The sequence below is a fragment of the Bos indicus genome, chromosome 8, assembly GCF_029378745.1.
Source record: "Bos indicus isolate NIAB-ARS_2022 breed Sahiwal x Tharparkar chromosome 8, NIAB-ARS_B.indTharparkar_mat_pri_1.0, whole genome shotgun sequence".
Classification (NCBI taxonomy): domain Eukaryota; kingdom Metazoa; phylum Chordata; class Mammalia; order Artiodactyla; family Bovidae; genus Bos; species Bos indicus.
Window position 1 is genome coordinate 99,390,101 of NC_091767.1, and position 21,384 is coordinate 99,411,484.

General features: G+C 45.5%; 1 protein-coding gene across 6 annotated transcripts in view; it reads left to right on the forward strand.

Moving 5' to 3' along the window:
• The window catches only part of PALM2AKAP2 (PALM2 and AKAP2 fusion), a 517,050-nt gene that overhangs the window by 269,310 nt on the left and 226,356 nt on the right, over positions 1 to 21,384 (forward strand). For 5 of the 6 annotated variants that reach the window (XM_070795255.1, XM_070795256.1, XM_070795257.1 and 2 more), the window contains exons 5-7: positions 8,705 to 8,819; positions 9,882 to 9,903; positions 15,771 to 15,872. In XM_070795255.1, coding sequence (XP_070651356.1) covers positions 8,705 to 8,819; positions 9,882 to 9,903; positions 15,771 to 15,872 — 239 coding nt within the window. The remainder of the gene's footprint in view (positions 1 to 8,704; positions 8,820 to 9,881; positions 9,904 to 15,770; positions 15,873 to 21,384) is intronic. The other variant, XM_070795260.1, reaches the window with a different exon arrangement.

The window sequence follows — 21,384 nt, forward strand, 5'->3', positions numbered from 1 at the left end:
TTACATGACAAAGGGGAGTTAAGGTTACAGATGGAATTAAGGTCTCCAAACATCTGACTTTAACATAAAGAGATTACCTTGGATTATCTGAGTTGGCTCAGTCTGATCATAAGGACTCCTAAAAGTGGAAGAGGAGGCAGAAGAGGAGAGTCGGAGGGAGATGTGACTGGGGAAGAGTAGTCAGAGAGCTTACGACACTGCTGAGAGCTTCCCTGGTGGCTCAGTGGTAAAGAATCCGCCTGCCAATGTAGGAGCCGCAGGTTCAATCCCTGGATCGGGAAGATTCCCTGGAGAAGGAAATGGAAACTGCTCCAGTATTCTTGCCTGAAGAATCTCATGGATAGAGGAGCCTGGAGGGCTATAGTCCACGGGGTCTCAAAAGAGTTACACATGACTTGATGACTGAACAACAACAGCATTGTTGACTTTGACAGTGGAGGAAGGGGCCATGTGGTGAGGACTGTGGGTGGCCTCAGGGAGCTGGCAAAAGCAAGGAAGCACTTCTTCCCCAAAGCATACAGAAAGGAGCATAACTCTGCCACCCTGTGACTGTAACCTGGTGACACCCTTGTTAAACTTCTGACCCGCAGAAATGTAATATAGTAAATCGATATTTTGTAAGCTACTAAGTCTGTGTCATTTGTTACAGCAGCAGTTGGAAGCTAGTACATCCTCCTAGCACCAGGTCCCTGTATTAGGCAGAAAGAAGGGAAAAGCCAAGTGCCGCTTAAATCAACTCTCCCCCTTTGAAGGAGCTTTCCCAGAAGTCTTACCCAAAATGTTCACATACATCTCACTGGCCAAAACTGTCCTATGGCCGCCTTTCTATGCAAAGAAAGCTGGGATGTGTAAATTTTCAGCTGGGTACATTGCCACCCATCCCCCATAAAAGAAGGATTCTGTTAGCATGGGAGAAGGGGAGAATAGATCTGGGACAGGCAACTTGGAGTCCCTCCACATTCCCCAGCGGAACTGACAATTTTCCAAATCGTTATTCTTTCTTCCAGCTCTTTTTGGGCTCTTTTGCAATTTATGTGTTTACTTGACTGCTCTCATTACTTTACTCAGAGGTCCCCCAACCCGACACCATGGCTGATTAAGCTTTCTGTCCCTGATGTTCAGTGCAGTGCCTGCTAGAAGGTAGGTGCTTGCATTAAGTTAGACAGATGGATGTATAAATAGACTTTGAATGAGAGAATGATCAATGTACTTCATAGCGCCATAGGTCCTTTGTATTTTCTCATGACAAAGGTCTATTGGGGTTAGGTTAGATTTTATAAGACCATTTGGCCAGGATCACAACCTCATCTCCGGTGAATTGAAGCTGCACAGCTGCGGTGTGTCACCTTTCTTTACTGTCTATTACAGTCTGCTTCTTCCTCCAGAGAAACTCAGCAAGCTGGTCAAAGGCTGTAATGTACACCTGTCTCAGCCTAAAGAGCCTCAGTTAACCTTGAGTGTAAATTACACTTCCTGCCTGTTCTTTATTTTTAGCTGGGCAGTATCTCCTTGGTTCCTCCTGGGAAGTCTGCATTAGATTTCAGTCATGAAGCTAGAAAATACTGGCATTTCTAAGCCAGCTGGAATGAGTCTTATTAACCCCACGACACTTGGTTTCTTGGGACGCTCCTCAGGCTTGTGATTCAGGCTTTCCATGGCAAGATGGCAGTCTGGGCTTTCCAGTGCCCGCACGTGCATTAGTAGAGAAATCTGCTATTTGGATCTGACTCATTTGGACATATACAAACTGCAGATTTCCTGAGTTCATTCCCTCTGGATGAAACGCTGGAAGAAACAACAAATTGTTGTTTCTGGATGAAACGCTGGAAGAAACAACAAATTGTTGTTATCTTAAAAGCCTAGTTTTGTTGCTTTTTTCCATCCCCCCTCCCTGCGTTCCTTCTCAGTTACGCAGTATCACGACCCAAATCTTTAGCACTTGAGCTATATAGCCAAGAGCCTTGAAACCAATAGGGCCCGGGCAGTGGAGATGATCAGGCCAGTCAGTGGGCATCACATCACAGAGAATTCTTAATCACTTGAGGCTGCTTCACCGGGAGTAGTGAGTTACTTAGAGTCAACCTTTTTGTTTTAAGTCAGAAATTTTTAACCTAATTTTATTACAGAATTCCTTGTAGTGCCTGACTCAGTTCAGCTGGACAAGCTCCATCAGTGTTGGTGGAACTGAGTGCCAATTGATGTATTTATTTTAACACCCCACTGGACCTCAGCTCCTTTTTGGTGCCACAGGCCATGCAGGGCAGCCTTCTCAGTGCTAGGCCAGAGGTGGCATTTTTTAAAATGTGATTTATTGTTTTTATTTTGCCTAGATACAGAATATCTGATTTTTAAAATTATATTAAAAATATTGAAAATTATAAAGAAGAAAATTAAAAACACTTAGTGTCTCGTTACCCAAAAATAACCGCCACTGATATTTTCCTAGTTTCTCAATTTTAAAATTTGTGAAGGGATGCCCTGTACTCTTATTGATTTCTCTGAGAATTGGGGGAAATGGGGAGAGGGTAGTTTATAGTTCCTCTGATCTTTCAGCTTCAGGTATTATTATTAGGATATATGCACACACATATACACGTATATTTGCACGCATGTGTGCATGCTCTGTCACTTCAGTTGTGTCTGACTCTTTGTGACACTGTGGACTGTAGCCCACCAGGCTCCTCTGTAATTGGGATTCTTCAGGCAAAAATACTGGAGTGAGCTTTCCATGCCCTCCTCTAGGGGATCTTCCCCATCAAAGGACTGATGCCTTGTCTCTCACATCTGCCTGCATTGGCGAGCAGGTTCTTTCCCACTAGCGCCACCTGGGAAGCCCACACACATTTATACAGATAGAATATATCCTGTTGGAATGTATATCACTGCTGCTAAGTCACTTCAGTCGTGTCCGACTCTGTGCCACCCCATAGACAGCAGCCCACCAGGCTCCCCCGTCCCTGGGATTCTCCAGGCAAGAACACTGGAGTGGGTTGCAATTTCCTTCTCCAATGCATGAAAGTGAAAAGTGAAAGTGAAGTTGCTCAGTCGTGTCGTCGACTCTGTGCAACCCCATGGACTTCCACCTACCAGGCTCCTCCGTCCATGGGATTTTCCAGGCAAGAGTACTGGAGTAGGGTGCCATTGCCTTCTCCCATATATCGTTCAGTTCAGTTCAGTTCAGTCGCTCAGTTGTGTCCGACTCTTTGCGACCCCATGAATCGCAGCACGCCAGGCTTCCCTGTCCATCACCAACTCCCGGAGTTCACTCAGACTGACGTCCATCGAGTCAGTGATGCCATCCAGCCATCTCATCCTTTGTCGTCCCCTTCTCCTCCTGCCCCCAATCCTTTCCAGCATCAGACTCTTTTCCAATGAGTCAACTCTTTGTATGAGGTGGCCAAAGTACTGGAGTCTCAGCTTTAGCATCATTCCTTCCAAAGAAATCCCAGGGCTGATCTCCTTCAGAATGGACTAGTTGGATCTCCTTGCAGTCCAAGGTTCTCTCAAGAGTCTTCTCCAACACCACAGTTCAAAAGCATCAATTCTTCAGCGCTCAGCCTTCTTCACAGTCCAACTCTCACAACCATACGTGACCACAGGAAAAACCATAGCCTTGACTAGACGGACCTTTGTTGGCAAAGTAATGTCTGCTTTTTAATATGCTATCTAGGTTGGTCATAATATATAAAATACATATATAATATGTATATATAAAACATATACATATTTGAGCTGTGTCAGTTAGCTATTGGCCAAAATAGTGTTCTGTGACAAATGATTCTCAAACTCAGTGCTTCAAAACAAAAATCATATGTTCTTGCTCACTCTTCTGTGAGGAGAAGACTGGGTGTTTGCTAATCTGGGCTGGGCTTAGCCGAGTAGCTCTAATGGAAGGTGCAGATATGACTGGCCATGGCTTCTGACTCTGGGTTGAGCTCCTGTCTACTCCTGACATGTTCTTTCTGGGGCCCAGGCTAAAGGAACAGCAGCTCCCCGGAGAAGCTGTACTTTTGGTGCCAGAAGAGGCTCAAGAGGATGCGCCTGATTGGGTGGATACATTCCAAGCCTCTGCTTGTGTCATGTCTGCTAGCATCCCATTGGCCAATGCAGGTCACATGGCTGCACCCAAAGTCAAGAGCAGGGAAGTATATCCCCACCTCCCATGAGGACAAAACAAATCATGTGGCCAAGACCAATATCAGTGGTGGGGTGCCGGGGACCAGCCCCGGCTGATCCAGGGTATTCGAAGGAGAGACGGCGTAGGCGAAGATCAGGAAACAATTGCTTAATTAAATGTTAATTAAGGATATAAAGAGTAATAGAATGAGGATAGCTCAGTAAAATTCAGTGAAGAAAAGAGGCTGAAATAAGGATAGCTCAGTGAGGAAATTGAGTGGAGAAAAGAGGCTGAATAATTCAGCCAGAAGGTAAGAGAAAGAACGACATGGTGAGACCAAGTTTCGGTGAACACAGCCTGCACTTTATTTTCCAAAGTAGTTTTTATACCTTAAGTTATGCATAGAGGATAATGGGGGAAGGGGTAGAGTCAGGCAGCAAGCCAGGCTTTCTTCCTGCAAACTTATCATATGCAAAAGCTTAGGTGATTTGCATCATCTTCTGGCCTGGAGGCCTGTTAACATTTTAAGACCTTTTCTTCAGAAAACTTATTTTTCTCTAAAGGTGATTGGTCAGGAGCCACCCTCCAAAAGCATTAGATAAAGTTGCATTCCTACAGCGCAAAGGTGTGGTGGGCTATAACAAGAAAAAGAATTAACTCAAGGGTCCCAGGTTACAAACATTAAAGCTACTACTTACACCAATTATATTAATCAATACACTGCCAGGGACACAGCAGGTAAGGGATATGGAAACTTAGCAGCAAACATTGGCCCAACAAGTGAAAATCCCTTCACCAATACAATTTCTAATCAATCTTTTAACTACTCAAAAGAATCTGTGTTTAGACAGTTTAGAACATCTCCTGCCTCTCACAGTTGGGAGGCTCTGAACAATCACATGTGGCCGGAAAAACCTATTCAGGCAGGCTAGAGGATTTCCAAAGGAGTTTGTAGGTTAAACACTGTCACACCCAGGAATTATTAACTGGAGCTGTAAGCTAACTTTTTTCAGAGAGGTAGTGGGGGACAGCCCCCCGTAAAGTCAGAGGTGTAGGTGAAAGCACAAAGCAGAAAGTAGGCAGACTCTGGTTTTGGGTGTAAATGCTCGAGAATTTCCAGGGGGACTCCTGAGGCTCGATCCCGCCTTTGCGTGTGCCTAGCCTCCTTCCTCATGACCTTTGTCATGGGCGGAGTTCCTCACGCTGGCTACCGGCAGTGATAGAATTCCAGTTGAGCTATTCCAGATCCTGAAAAGTGCTGCACTCAATATGCAATATGCACTCAATATGCAATATGCCGGCTCCCGGCAGTGGGGGACATATGTGTTTTTACCATGAAGATGCAGGGGGAAGGGAGGGAATTTGAGCATAGAGTCAACCCACATTCTAGATATCTGCTGAGGTACTCAGTTTTTTTGAGATTTAAATGAAATCTGCTCAAAACTCACCTGGCCAATCTCTCCAGGAAACCTGTAGCCTGGAGCTTCCCCTACCCATTGAATTGGTTCCATTTTAGGTCACTTGAGTTGTCCCTATTCCATGCTCCTATTCCTTTCCTTGATTCCTCCCAAAGTAATTGACACAGATGTATGTATCAGTAAAAGATGTAATAAACATTTGGAGAGCAAAGGTTTGTATCTCTGTTTATCTGTTGATGCTGCTTGGCCTTCCCCTCTGGGTTGTTTGCGTCTCAGCCCACACACAGCCTCTCAAGTCAAAGCTTGCTGAAGAATTCACCCTGGTCTCAGAAACCTGAAGATCTCCTCTTGGCTGAGCTATATGACTTTTTGCAACTTGATTCATCTTTTATCATTCATTCAACATACTTGTACTGACTATCTGTGCCTTTCTCATGGTGAATTTATACTCTATTAATGGAAATTAATAATTTATGTATACTCTGATGCAGGGTTTAGAGTTAGCCTCCTAGTTGGTTTTGGCCCTATTGGTTTTAGGGGGGCAAATAATTCTTTATTGTGGGGGGTGTTTTGTACTTTGTAGTATGTTTATAAACTGCTACCCCCTAAATGCCAGTAGCACCAACTTCACTCTGCTTGAGTAATGGATAACCATAATATCTCCAGAATCTCCAACTATGCCCTAAGGGACAAAAGCACCTTGGTTGAAAACCAATGTTCTAACATATAGTGGACTTGATAAGACCACTGATATTGTTATTTTCTGATGGTGAATCTGTGAAAGCCTCATGAGGTTGGTGGTATCTGAGCTAAGGTTTCAATAGTGGCTAGGGTTTGGAGATGGATTTTCTGGGGAAGGGTAAATCAGTGGTCACAGATGGGCAAGTAAGGAGTAGCTCTGTTTAACCAAAGCATAAAGTGAAATGGGCACGTTGTTAAGAGTAGAGGCTCTTATAGGTACTAGGAGGCTAGATGCTGTAGGGCCATCTTAGTCATGAAAAGAACTGCCACTTCTACTGTGAGGGAAGCCTTCAGTATGTCTGAAGCTGTGTTCATCTGGAGGGAGTATAGTTATAGCATTTGTCTTCATGTTCAGTCACTCAGTTGCGTCTGACTCTTTTGCCACCCCATGGACTGTAGCCCACCAGGCTCCTCCGTCCATGGGATTTCCCAGCAAGAATACTGGAGTGGGTTGCCATTTCCTTCTCCAGGGGATCGTCCCAACCCAGAGATCGAACCGTCTCTCCTGCACTGCAGGTGGATTCTTTACCGCTGAACCACCTGGGAAGCCCTGTTTGGGTTTCTTCATAACCCAAATTGTTGCTACAAAGTATCATCCATCCAGAAGTTATTTTTCTGATGCCTAAGAAGGAAACAGAAAAGGCCTCTGAGAGGCACAGTGCATCCTGGAATAATTCCATGCCCGTATCTTGGTATTCCGTGTGTTAGTCACTCAGTCATGTCTGACTCTTTGTGAACCCATGGACTGTAACCCACCAGGCTCCTCTGTCCATGGAATTCTTCAGGCAAGGATACTGGAGTGGGTTGCCATTCCCTTCCAGGGGATCTCCCTGACCCACAGATTGAACCCGGGTCTCCTGCATTGCAGGCAGATTCTTTACCGTCTGAGCCTTACTCTTCAGAAGGTCTCAGTCTGAACGCTTTAGGTTAGGTCTCAGTTGAACAAACCTGGTTGGCCGGTTCCCAGCAGCAGATTAGGAATAGACGAGGAGAGGGGGAGGGAAAGGACAAACATCGGCAGGCACACTCTGCAGCGAAGCTTCCAACATGACGGAGGGGAGGAGAGCAAAAGCAGAGGCAAATGAATGAATGAATAAATTCAGACCAAATGATTTGGAAGCATCATAGTATGGGGCCCTGTAGGTAGGGGAACACCCATCCCTGCATAACCCCAAAACATTGGTACATTACAGTACCGCCCTATTTAAGTCAGCATACTCCGTGTGTAAAAAGGCAGGGCATATGTGAAGTACTGTGGTGAAGTACCATGTGACCAGAGTTTGGCACGATGGTGAGGACCAGGGTCTAGAGTTATACTTCCTGGCTTAAACCCTAGCTTCAACGCTCTGTACCAATAAACTAATTCCTTAGCCCTGCCTTGCCTTAATGAGTTTGTCTGTAAAATGGGAATTCCCTGCTCATAGGGTCATAAGGAAGGTTAACTACAACAATCCACATGAATTTTTAGCTTAGCTCTTGGCACAGATTTAGTGTGCAAGAAAAGTTAAGTGGTTATTACAATCATTTCATTGAAAGAATAGAGCTGGCAAGACCTCCCTCACAACTTCAGTGTAGCTGCTCTTCTGGAATATTCCCAGAGTCTCCTGGCTGTGCTCAAGTTTCCTTTTCAGAAAATATATAGGTTTTGTAAAAGCTGAGGAAAGTTCCAGAACAGTAGGGGCAGTATCAGTCCTTTGTATCAGTCCCTTCCATCTCCTCTCTTCTTGGCAGGAGAAGTCAGGCCACTGAGGATGGTGACAGCAGGTTCACTAGCCACCAGCCATGTCTCGGCAGTGTATTTCCTTTGAACAAGACCGGCTCTTCACCCTTTGGCCTGCCTGACAGAAGAGCAGTTAGCACGAGATAGCAGAATATGAAGCTCTTCTCCTTCAGATAGTATGTCTTAACCTATGAAAAGTAGTTGCTGTTGTTTAGTCGCTGAGTCGTGTCCAGCTCTTTTGCAACCCCATGGACTGTAGCCCACCAGGCTCCTCTGTCCATGGGATTTTTCCAGTCAAGAATACTGGAGTGGGCTGCCATTTCCTTCTCCAGGGGATCTTCCCCAACCAGGGAATGAATCCATGTCTCCTCATTGGCAGGCAGATTCTTTACCACTGAGCCACCTGGGAAGCCATGCTAAGAAAAATAATTACCTCCAAATTAAGAATGCACAGGAGAAGAGAGTTGAAAGGAAGGCACCAAAGCGTATTGGAAGGTGGTGGCAATGACTGGGTGGCAGCAGCTCTGGGCTGTTTCCCTTTGACCAGTGTCTGCTCAGTGGCGAAGGTGGCGACACGCTGTAAGGTGAAGCCTGGCAGGTACCACACCGTCATGTAAAGCAGAGACCACCAGGAGGCCACCCAGTGGGAGGAAGCTGCTCTCTGGCCAGAAGATAAAGTAACCTGTCTTCTGTTTGTGTGTTTTCCAGGCTGGAGCAGGAAATACAAGCCCTGGAAAGTGAAGAGTCCCAAATATCTGCCAAAGAGCAAATCATCCTAGAGAAGCTAAAGGAAACAGAAAAATCCTTCAAGGACTTTCAGAAGGTGAAGAAAACTAACGTCATTTCTCTCACTTTATACCCCTGGGGAAGCAGGCACACCACGACAGTGCCAATTGGAGAAAAGGCCAGTTGGTCTGGATAAGAAGCCTGGACCACACACCCTGCAACGAGGGGTAGATGCGTGAGGACCAGAGCCGTCTCTGACGCTGAGAGTGGCGAATTGGTCTAAAAACCAATTCTTATGAAGCCGGTTAAACAGACTCCCTGTAGCTTTAAGTCTTTCTTTTATAAAAAGGCCAGGGGCAAAACCGTATCAAATGGGCATGAATTCCAAAAAAGAAAGTGTCAGTGAAACATGAAGTTTTACCGCACAGGCATGCCTCAGAAATATGGCGGGTTTGGTTCCAAACCACTGAAATTAAGTGAATATTGCAATAGAGTGAGTCACATGAATTTTTTGGTTTCCCACTGCATATAAAAGTTATGTTTACACTATATTGTTAGTCTATGAAGTATGCAATAGCCTTATGTCTAAAAAACAACGTCCATACCTTAATTAAAAATAATACTGTTGGAACAATGGTGCTGACAGATTGGCTTAACTGGGGGTTGTCAGGCACCTTCCATTTGTTAAAAAAAAAGCAAAATTGAGGCACAATAAAATGAGGTGTGCCTATCTATGAAAACACACGGTGCTCTGTAGCAGAGAGAGAATCCATAATGCCAGCAGGTTCTGAACAACTCAGGACCCCCCTCCCCTCTATTTTACAACTCCTGTTTCCTCAGGTACCCAGCGGTGATAGGAAAGCAGTCTAAACACATTCATTACAGGATGGGATTTTCTGTTATCACTTCTCGAGCACAACCAAGGGTATTTGCTGGATAATTGACATCAATGTCTACTGGGAGAAATTTGGGGTAAATAAGGTGCAGAGGGTAAACCTTTTCCTTAAATTTCGGAATCCCAAACAGATTTCCCAGAAGGAAAGAGAGCATGGGGTTTGCCCACCACAGTCAAATTCTGGGGGAGAAAGACGGGCTGAATGAGTGAAGGGTCATCTCCCCACGTATATAGTGACTCCCTGCCCTGCTTTTGTCTCCACAGAGCTTCTCCAGTGCAGATGGAGGTAAGTGTAAGCGCTCTCTCCCTATCTGTACCTGAATGTTCTCATGTCAGCTTAGTGGGTCTCATTAACACAGGCTCCCTGGGAGATATGCTGTGTTGGTTTGGAAGGGCATCAGAAAGAAGGGGAGCACTATTTGCGAATGCTTGGGAGGGCCATGTCCCCATCTCCTCTGCCTCTCCTCTTCAAGGACTACGTCTTAACCAGCTTTTCCTCGTCTTACACAACTGGCCCAGCTCTTCTTCTTCCCATTTGGTCTCCAAAGTTCACTGCTTGCTCTCTTGAAATACACTCAGCCCAGAGCACCAGCCTCAGGACCAGTTCCCTGGCAGGCTTGAGCCCACTGGAACTGGTGGTTAGGTCTCCAGGTAACAATACACATCAGGAGCCCATCAGCTGATGTTTAGGAAACCTCCCTAAGGCCTCTGGTTTTACTCTGAATCAGAAAACCACAGTTTCTCCAGCCTCCCTGGGAACCAGGGCTTCACAGAACTTCTCTCCCTGTGGGGCATGGTTGGCTGGGGGCACATGAAGGTTAGGAGCAGGGCCCTGGCTTCCTGACCCCCTCCTGGCAAGAGTGGGCCTTCCTCTGCTCTCTCTCCCCTTCTTTGCCCCCTGCTTCCCTGCTGTCCTTCCCTGGGGCCATGGGATGAATTTGAGGTTGTATGCCTCTCAGCCTTTACCTTGCTCCTCTAACTTTAGCTACAAACTCATGAAAACCACTTGATTTCCACTTTTCACTCTGACCCTTAGCTCAACCTGTCCTAAAATGCCAGATCTTGTCAGAAGGAACAGACATCTGCTCTCTTTCAGCCTCTAAACCAGCAAGATGATGCAGGAGGTAGAATAAGCGCTGGCATCAGTATTTTCCCAATGTCTTTTGGAAATGTATTGTTAAAGATTTTAAAATGGCAGAGATGGATAGTCATTTTTCTTATAATGTCTAGCAAAGATCCTTGCAATAAGGATAATTCTAACTTCAGAAAACAAACAAACAAGAAAAAATGGTGGTTTGTTCGGGTTCCCCCACTGAACAAATGAAAGGCAGGGGATCTGAATTTTGGCCCTTTGAGTAATCTTTGGGAAGGCATTAAATTCATGATCCGAGTGCATATGCTCAGAGACAAGTCCAGGTTGAGCCCACAGCAACTCCAGGAAGAGCACCTATGACAGTTCTACAACTTTCTCTAGGGTATGGCCTAGTCAGGACACTTGTTCTGTGCTTTGGGGGTGGAGTATAGACTGAGGAGGTGGCCTTGCCTGTTTTGGGGAGTTGGGGGTGGCAGCATGGGAAAGATAGTGGCTTTCCCTCGTGCTAGGGCTACCCTGAGGCCATGTATGTGATTAGCAGTAACACAGTAAGTATCAGACATGGACCCACAGACACCCACATACCAGAGGCGTGCACATCAACCTCTTCTGCTTTCACTTCTTTTTTTTCTCTTCCCTTCTCAAGCCAGGACCTTTCTTAGGCTTCTCTCTCTAATTAGGGAAGGGATGGAACCTGCGTATTGTGTCCCAGGGAAGCTGTGTGGGCCATGGAGACCCATGTAGTATGTGGCTTGTTAACAAGCATCCATGAAGCCATGTCATAAACTCTCTCTGTTTTGTTTTCACCCTGAACTTCTCTCATTTCCTCCTGCTCCATGTACTTCCCACTATTTTCATCTGTTCACCTAAGTAGTTAATAGAGGTGGTAAGAAATCCAATCATGACTTAGAAAGGATTCTGCAGAGAAAAACAGCCCTTGTGATTATATCCTCCATTACTTTTTATAGGATGAGTGAACTCAGGTTTAAGAGGATGCAAAAGTCTCAGGGGTCACAAGAAATGGCCAGGGAAAAGTTTCCATGATCTTCCTTATTGCCCTGGATAGTGATACTTCCATGTCTGATTATAACTAAGCCTGGGGAGACCTTTCCATTACACTACAGCTGTTAGCAAAGAAAGCAGTTTGAAGGAGGGAACACATCCTTCCAAGAACGTGGTCAGTGTTTATAGGTCACTCTGTGGGTCAAAACCCATCATGAAGCACATCCAGTTTAGGAACTTTGGGCTGTCTGATTATTTCCTCTTCCTTTGATTTCAAAGTTACCAAGACCTCTTAGAATCAACCAATTGGTACTAAGACCTAACAAAAAATGATTGTAGAATAATAATGCCTTAGGACAAATACCCAACTTCTGAAACACGATGATTACAGAATCCAGGTCCAGCTAAAGTTATATAACTGTACAAGACACTGCAGAGGTCAGAAAAGCATCACCAGTGTGATGAGTTGCCAAGGAGTTGGCTGCTAGTGTGTGCTTGTGTAATGACCTCTCTTCAGGTACCCTGTGCATATCCCCCTGTGCTTTTCAGAGGAAATAAAGATATTAGACTGCTGGATCACCAATGTTTTTTGATTACATGATAGCCTTGGCAATCAAGAGCTATGTATTTTAATCATGAGTAGAATTTCTTGGCCACGTACTTCATGATGCCCCCTCATTTCCTCCCTACCCCACATACATCCTTGTTATATGGTGGAGTCAAAATTGATTGGGTGGGTTGTTTTTACTGCCCTAAATAGGCGCAGTGTTTTGTGTAAGTATAAATTTCACATGGTATGTACCTAGAACTACCTCTGTTCTTTACCCACTGGGGAGCTGGTGTGAAACCCTTGGCCAGAACTGGCAAAGGAAAACCTCTGTCCTGGGCCTGTCTTGTCCTTGCTGTTTGAGACTGTGATTTCCATCCCATCCCAGTCTGGGGCAGCCTGGAACCTTTCCTGCATCAAAACCCTCATACCAATTGTTGGGACCTAGTGTGTCTTCACTTGCCCAGAAGTCATGATTTTAGGAGAGTTTGCATCAGTTTTGTTTCTCTCTAACGTTGGCTATATATGTTCTTCATATGGTGACGATTTTAGCAGTGCTGGGTAATGGGAAGGACTCCCCTTTCCTCTTTGTTCTATAACTGACTGTTACCTCCTCGGACAGAAGGAGGAAGAAGCATGATAGGCCACCCAGACTTTGTCAGGAAGAGGGCAGTTTACTGACTGAGATTATGTGAAGGAATTCTCCCCCAGAAAGCTTTGGGGGCCCTGTTTCTTTTTCCTTGTGTTGGTCTATCAGATCCCTTGGAGCTGCAGAACCTCAGGAATTAGTACTTAATGATATATTGAGGGGCTGCCCTACCCTCTCCCTTGGGCCCCACCCCCTGCCACCTCTTATCAGGAGCAGAAACCATGGAGCCCCAGCCCCATAAGAGCTGTAGTCCATGAGCCTGTAGCCAGTGACCACTGGGCAAAGGTAACTCCATCACCTGCTCCCTTCTGTTGGGGAGCTGCCTCCTGGGGGAGGCTGAAATGTAAGCAGTAGGAGTCATGAGCAGAATCCCCTGCCTACGGGTGGCTTTTACTTCTGGCTGCTAAATCTTTCAGTATGCAGAAATGTCCTGGAAATTCTATGTGTAGCATAGAAGGCACCAGACACGTGTGACCAGTCTGCAAAGTCTTACCTAGTCTTAATGGCTTGAGAGATTCAAATGCATCTCATTTGAACGTAGGCAGTTGGACTTACCGAGATTGCCCTTCCACAGACTTCTAGAAATCCTCAGAGAAACTCAGAAGTTGTGCACATCTGCTCTGGTCTCCTCCCATCTCCTAAACTGTGCTACTCCTCCTCCCCCTGGACCACTGTCTCCCCCTACCTGCTCAGGCCCTGCTTTACCCCGACTGTTGCTCTCTTTGGTCCTGCCTTGTGTGGCTTAGGGTCCTGACCCTTCCCACAAGTCTCCAGAGTGAGAACAGAATCTCCCAGCTAACTTAAGGAACACTGGCAGAGACATGTGACCATACTCTGAGGCCCTGGCTCAAATTCAGGCCATTTCAGAGGGTCTCTCTAGGCTGCTTCCTGGCTATCTTCTAGCCCAGCATCATCTCAAAGGCCCACCTTCCTCCCCTGCAGCGAAGGGCCTTCAACTATGTCTGTCTGACCCAGTGCCCAATTCCAGAACACATGAGGCCCCAGGGAGAAACAGTAACCTGAGCCTCGCTCCAACCCAGGGCCTGCCTGCCGACTCCTGACTTCTGGTTCTGTCTCCCCAAAGGGTTGATACAGACAAACCCATTCTCTTAGAGAAGCTCCACCCCATCTGTTCCCTTTGCCCTGGGACATGGTGGTCCAGTGTCACTACATCCTTGGTTGTTCGGCTGCATGTGAGTCCGCAGTGGCCTCGTCGGTACAGAGCTCAACCAATCCTAATTTGGTGTCTGGTCACAAGCACTCTCCTACATGAAATTTAAAAAGGAAAACAGAAACCTGCCAGAATTAAGTCCGTATCAGTGGGGATACAGAGGACGGGATGGATGTGGGAAGGCTGGGGGACTGACTGGATACCAGGAGAGGGAGGTAGGGGCACTGCCAGGATCCTGGGTGAATTGTGGTACCAGTGAGCTGAGATACGCTGCACAGGAGAAGCAGCAGATGAGTGGAGATGAGAGTTCTGTTTTGGACATGTTGAGCTTGAGATGATTTGTGGGCTGTTGAATAGAATATGCGGTAAGCAGTTAGACGTGATCATTGACCAGTGATCAACATTCCAGGATAATGGGGTGTGTCTTTGGCACATGGAAGGAATCACATCACCTAGAGTCCAGCTTTCTAGAATGTTCCTTCACTTTCCCCCTGCTCTCTGGGGTGTGCACAGATTCTTCCCCTGTTTCACCCCAGTGGTTTCCCCCTCTCCTCTAATACTTCGACACACCTATTGACTTCCGTGGCCTCCATCTCCCTAAATGAACTTTCAAGATATTTTCCCAAGCAGAGCCGTTCTCTCTATTCTGCATGGCCACATTTCTTGCAGCTGAGCTCATGGTGTTTCACTGGTGCTGTTATTTGGAATCTCTAGATTTTCTAGCTGAAACACCAGACAGAAGGACTGAAATTGTGGGATAAATTCTGAAAAAAAAAATTTTTTATGCCTATTTGTCTTTGGAATGAATCAGGCACATAAAGTGATATTTCCAGTTTAAGGAAAGACTCCCAAATCTGTTTTCCAATTCTGTTTAAGACATGTCTTCCATGTTTCTACTGCTTCCCTGGTGGTTCAGAGGTTAAAGCGTCTGCCTGCAATGTGGGAGACCTGGGTTCGATCCCTGGGTCAGGAAGATCCCCTGGAGAAGGAAATGGCAATCCACTCCAGCACTCTTGCCTGGAAAATCCCATGGACGGAGGAGCCTGGTGGGCTACAGTCCACGAGGTCACAAAGAGTCAGACATGACTGAGCGACTTCACTTTCACTTTCCATGTTTCTAGTTTGAAGTCCCATACTTGGCCCAATCCCATTCTTTGGTGGCTCAGACCAGTGTAAGAGTCCTGGATTTGATCCCTGGGTCAGGTAGATCCTGTGGGGAGGGAAATGGCAACCCACTCCAGTATTCTTCCTTGGGAGATCCCACGGATAGAGGAGCCTGGCAGGCTGCAGTCCATGAGATTGCAAAGAGTTGTACACAACACAGCGACTGAGAACGCACCCACATCAAGTTGATAATGGTTCTCACTAGTTCATCTCTCTCCCTGTTTTTTTTTTTTTTTTTTTGTCCTCTGAACACATTGTACTCTTAGAATCTAGAGCTTTCTATTGAATCTTTTAATACATAGAGCTGTTCTGGGGCTTGAGCTTTCTGGCCGGGATCTCTCCTACCTCAGCTACTCTACTGAATACCAGTCACTGGGCAAATGCTGGTCTTTGTTTACCCTGATCCTCTCTTGCAATGGCCACCTCTGTGGTCCATTATGTAGGGCAGACAAGCTGCTGTCTCGGCAGTGAACCCATCGGGCCTCTCAACACTGTGCCTAATTGTATTCCCTATTCTCTGCTACCAGATGCAGTAAATCACATTTCCTCCCAGCTCCCCGACCTGCCAATCCTCTGTTCACGAACAGCAGAACCATCACCTGAGCAGGACGGAACCAGCAGAGCAGCTGGTAAGTCCTGGGGAACTGTTTGCTTTTGATGCCAGGACTGACCGTGGGGCTTGCATTCCTCTGAGCTTTATTAATGAGGGATGCCCAGATATTCTTACGTGGAGGGCGGTCCCCCTCCTCAGCGCAGCTTCAGATGTAGAACTTACAGTGGCCACACAGGGCAGGCACTGGTCCCTGAGGGGTTTCTGGGGGCCAAGGGGAGGGAGTATTGATAAAACCATAGAGCTTGTTTCCTCCTACTTTGGAGGAATCTGTGTTTGTGGTCTTTATTATCAGTCCTCATTCTACAAGATCAAATGAGCTATGCTTGGAAGGTGGGGGGAAACTATTTTCAAAGTGTGTGAGAATGTTGTGGTAATCCTTTGGGAACTGAGCTGTTTGTACACTGTGAACATATAGATTCTCAAGTCTCCTCATTACTGGAGTTATTTCTTACCTCCTGTGGTATATTTGGAAAATAAAAGGAGCAGTTTAATGAATGTATGCTTCTTGCTAATATTCCTCACACTTGTGGATTGTAGCGAGTAATACATTTGTGAGTGTAAAACATATGGAGAACTCTGCTTTGCTCTGTTCAATGTGAATGTGCCCCAGAAATCAGAGCTGGACGCTGTGCTTAATAAATCACTATACCAATCCTTTTTGCTCTGTGCACAGAGGCACTGAGAGCAGGGGTTGGATGGAAAAATGAGCCACCAATGCTGTAGGGTTTGTGATAATGTAGGTGAACTGGAATTTGAGCATCAGATTTATGCTTTATGTAATCCAGGTAAATTTATGTTTAAAAGAAGTCATGGAAGGGTACCTTTATAAGACAACCATGGACTAATAAGTCAGAGGAAATTGTTTATACAGTATTTTATGAAGCAAACATAGCAAACTTCTATGTTAGCCTTCCTTTTAACATAGAAGTAAAATAATTCTGCAGGTATTGACATAATTGTCATGTACATTGGCAAAATAAAAGTATTCCTGGGGACTCTATAAATATCTTAGCATATTATTGTACAAACAGATTCACAGGGTTCTAGAGTTGGGGGCAGGTACTGTAGATGATATCTGGTCAAACTCAAGCTAGGATCCCAGGGTAGTTAAAAACCTTGTAGCTACAGTCATCCTACGAAGGGACCATTGGCAGTGATTTAAGCTGCAGATTCTTTTAAATGCTCCAAGATGCACTTCTGAGATCAACTCGGGATAACAATTCTTCAAAAGGCACATACCTCCCTGCGTGTTATTAGAGTGTTGGTGGTTCCCAGTAGTTGTGGGTAAACAGCTTTCTAGCTCCTCTCCACATTTCTGCGACTCACAGGACATGCAATATGACCTAATTAACGGATCAGTTCGTGAAGGCGGTAGGGCCAGTGTGTGGGGACTGAGAGATATGAACAGGATTTGAGCAGCATCGGCAGTCAAGGAATGTGAGCTTCAAGAATGATATGTTACTGGGATTGCAGTTCTGTGTGCATAGGAATACACACACTTTCACAAGCTAGGATCCTTCCTCTTGGAAGATACTGTGAAAACATAATGAATCCAAATAGCAAATGCCTTTTTGAAAAAGTATTATGTATTAAAAGTCTTCTAAAAAATAAGTCTACATGTACTTTTGTTTATCAGTTAAGAACCAATATGCATAAATGTATCTACTGTGGAAATATACAGATGCAGAGGCTTGAAAGGAATTGCATTTGATGTGGTTAACTGCTTTGTCCAGGCTGCTTTTGAAATAGAGCATCCAGATTAATGATCAGTTATGGCTAGCAGTGATTACACAGAGCATGGACAGCTTACAAATGAGTGGCAGTCGCCCCTGGAATTCTTTCTTATAGGTATCATCCATCTTGCTTTAGGGGTGTCCTTTTGAAAATTTGCACAGTCTTAGGGCCATTTTAAAAAATGTCACTGGTCGTTACTCAGTATTATGACAAATATTCTGGTTGTCTGGAGTTTGGGAGGTTTTGGGTTCTGTATAAATGGGAATTTATTTACAATCTTTGCTTTGCAGAATCAGGAGGCATCTGTTCCAATTCCTTATTCAAACATGGAAGCCCAGGGACAGAGCCTTGCCACGAGGCCTTCAAACCACAGGGACACACCATGACCTGGGTCTCCCTACAGATGGCCCATTCTGTCTGTAATTGGCTCTGACACCTGGGAAGTTCATCCTCAGATGGAGCTCTCATTAGTCTGCTGCTTTCATCTTTTACCTATTTTTACGTATCCTTAAGATACAAACCGAAGTTTGTATCTTAGGAGCCCTTCAGAACAAACCTAAGTTCTGATTTCCGTTTAAATATTTGAAAGCGGCTATCACATCCTGTCTTTCCCAGGCCTTCACTTTCCATCCCCTTAATGCCCGCAGCCCCTTTCGGTTCATCTGGTCCTGAGATGGTAGGTTTCTTGGACCCCCTTAGCCCTGCCTGTCCCTCCCCTGTGGACATGCCCCGCTTGGTCTCTGAAGGGCAAGACTCAGAGCTGCCCAGCACAGTCCCCACAGAGGCCACGGCCATGTGACTTCCTGGCGGTCCTCACGGCCTTTCCGCTTCAGGCTCTCAGGTGCAGCCTCCGGTGAGTGGCCTGCGCCACTACCGGGCCTCCTTCCCTCTGTCCAGCGGAGTCATCGCTCCACAGTCATTTCAGTGGCAGTGAGAAGTCTGTTCCCCACAACTGTGCACCATACTACTTCGCCTTCTCACGTGCAGAAGAGCCTACAGATTCCTCTCTTTTTAATCTTAAGAGGCAAAAATTAGGATAGGCTATGTGCCTCTCGGCCCTTGGTAGATTTTACATGACTGTTAAGTTTCTTCCTGTTAAGTGTCCCTCAGGAGTGTCCGGGGCCCCTGGGGTCACCGAGGAGTCTCTGGAAGGTAAGGAAGGGGTTGAGGTGAGGGACTTGGTGTTCTGTCCCATTTCAAGCACAGCGGCTTCCCCAGCCTTGTGCTTCCTTATCGTATTTCTGCATCAGGTTTCATTGAATAAAGGGTTTAACCTATTTGAAAGGAGGAAACTCTCTTTGTTGTCTGGATTTTTACAGCTCATGGTTGGGGCTCCAAACACCCTCACTTTTCCTCTCGGTTTAGTATCATCTCAGATCTGAAAAGCAAACTGGCATTATTTATCATCATTTCATTGATAAAATTGTTGCACAGTTTGATAAAAAGTCAGAAGCCTGGAGCTCACCGTTAGGGATCCTCCTGGCCCTGGGGAATCCTTACCCGGCACCTATGGGGCATGGCCCTCCAACCAGTAACAAGTTCTGGCTGTTGTCCTAACACTCATGGCACATGTTTCTGTCTCATCCACATAAGGACAATAGGGACTTTATGATGATCCAATGTGCTTTTTATCTGTCATTTGTCTAATCTGTCTAGAGACCTTGAAGGAAAAAAAAAATTGAGATTAATGTGCCCAGCTTCTGCTCTTTCAGAATTGATTCTAGAGTTTAGCCAGCCATGATGTCCAGCTATTTATATATAGTTTATGGAATTCCTTCCTTCTCAGTTTTGAAAATTTGAACTTGGCATTTCTGCCTCCACTGCCTTTCCTGGTATATGAAATCCTTGGGACAAATTCATTGATGTGGGAACTGGGGCACAGGACCCAAAGCACTGTGAGCAGTTGTATCCCTGGGAGTTTTATTATCTTCCAATCTTCTCTATTCACCTGGGTTTCAGGTACATCTTAGCAGTCCTGGGTTTCAGTTACCTCTTAGCAGTATTCTTTCCAACACTTCTCAAGCTGTAAACTGCCCTTCTTGACCAAAAAGACTGAAGCAAAGTCAATATGAGAAATTGGCTTTGGCTCTTGCTAGATGGCATCACCAACTCAATAGACGTGAGTTTGAGTAAGCTCTGGAAGTTGGTGATGGACAGGGAAGCCTGGCATGCTGCAGTCCATGTCGTCATAAAGAGTCAGACACGACTGAGCAACTGAACTTTGCTGTCCTTCACCATTATGCCCTGGCTGACTTATTTTTATTAAAAGCACAGTGTCTTGGGAAAACATTTGATTTGAAGAAATGTTTGATTGTTGGGTTTTGAAGTTAGAGATTGCTCTCTGGGATGAGAGGAAGGATTCACTCTAAATGAATATCCCCATTTTCATCATTTTTGACATCACAGTGCTAATTTTATATTTCCCACCTCAAGAGGAGTGAACATAAATGCATATATATAGTCTTATGCTCAAAGAGATGCATGTGTATATATTCATTCAATAAGCCAAGTGTATGTATTGTTTTTCTTCCACATGGTACGTTGCCAGCCACTTGATGTGTATTACACAGGGAAGATCTCACTGCTGGGTGGTGGTCGTGGTCTGATTGTCCATCGCGCTCCCTCCTCTTGGATTTGATACGTCACTGACTCACAGGCCACGTGGGCTCTCCATGGCAGCATGGAATATCAAAGCTGGATACCATGTATACTCACACACACACACACACACACATATATATATATACATTAATATTTCTATAACTGAATCACTTCACTGTACACCAGAAACTTAACACAACATTGTAAATCAGCTATACTTGAATTAAAAAAAAAAAGAGCTACTTACCCTTCATTGTACCAGTCGGGAAAATGAGGCCCCAAATTGAGATGTGACCTGGATAGGAATTCAGACTCACTTTCTCCCTTCCTATGACACCTCCCATATGATGACTGATGACCATGGGACATGATTTTTATACTTTACACATGGACCCTCAACTTTATTATTCCACCCACTGATAACAGTGAGTCAAGGGAAGTGAGCTGGGAGCAGCCTGGGTCAAGGAATTTAACAATAATCAAAAGTTCCGTCTTCATGGGGCAGGGTTCTGTCTTGTGTGCTCTTGGCTTGATTCTGAAATGGAATCTTGCCAGTTTGTGTCACTTTCCCCTTACCTGTGTCGGGTCCTCTTGTTTCCTTTCCCCTGGGTCCCTTAGGGCCCTTGCAGCTGCTGTGTTTGTCCAGGCTGAAGGTGACAGGGGACAAGAGGGCGCAAAGAGCCAGGGCAGCAGGTTTGACCTGGAATCAAGCATTCTGTGTTCTTCACACCCTCTTTCTGGGCCCTGTGGTGTCCGGGCATCTTTCTTGGAGGCCTTCCACTCTTGCTCATACTTGGGTCTTTTCAGAACCTAGAAACTAGGCTCATCAACCCCATTAGGGTATCTCTGCTTCTCCAAGGTGGCCCTTCTATGGATGAAGGAGCTGTGGGGGAGAAAAACCAAGGAAACCAAACACAGAGCTCAAAGTCACAGTACCAGTGATGCCATCCATTTGTATCCCTTTGCAGAAACTGGCCCCTTTGCTTCTTATTCTTCATTAGCAAAATGGAGATACTACTTGCTCTCTCGCTGGGATGTTGGAAGGCAGAACAAACATGCTTGTGTCCTCCAGTCTCACTGTTGTCAGTGTGTGATACTTGAAAATCAATACTTATATCATTTTATAAAGACATACTTCCAGACTCCAATCAACCCATCACTGGAACATCTACTGGACTCTTTCCTTTTTTTCT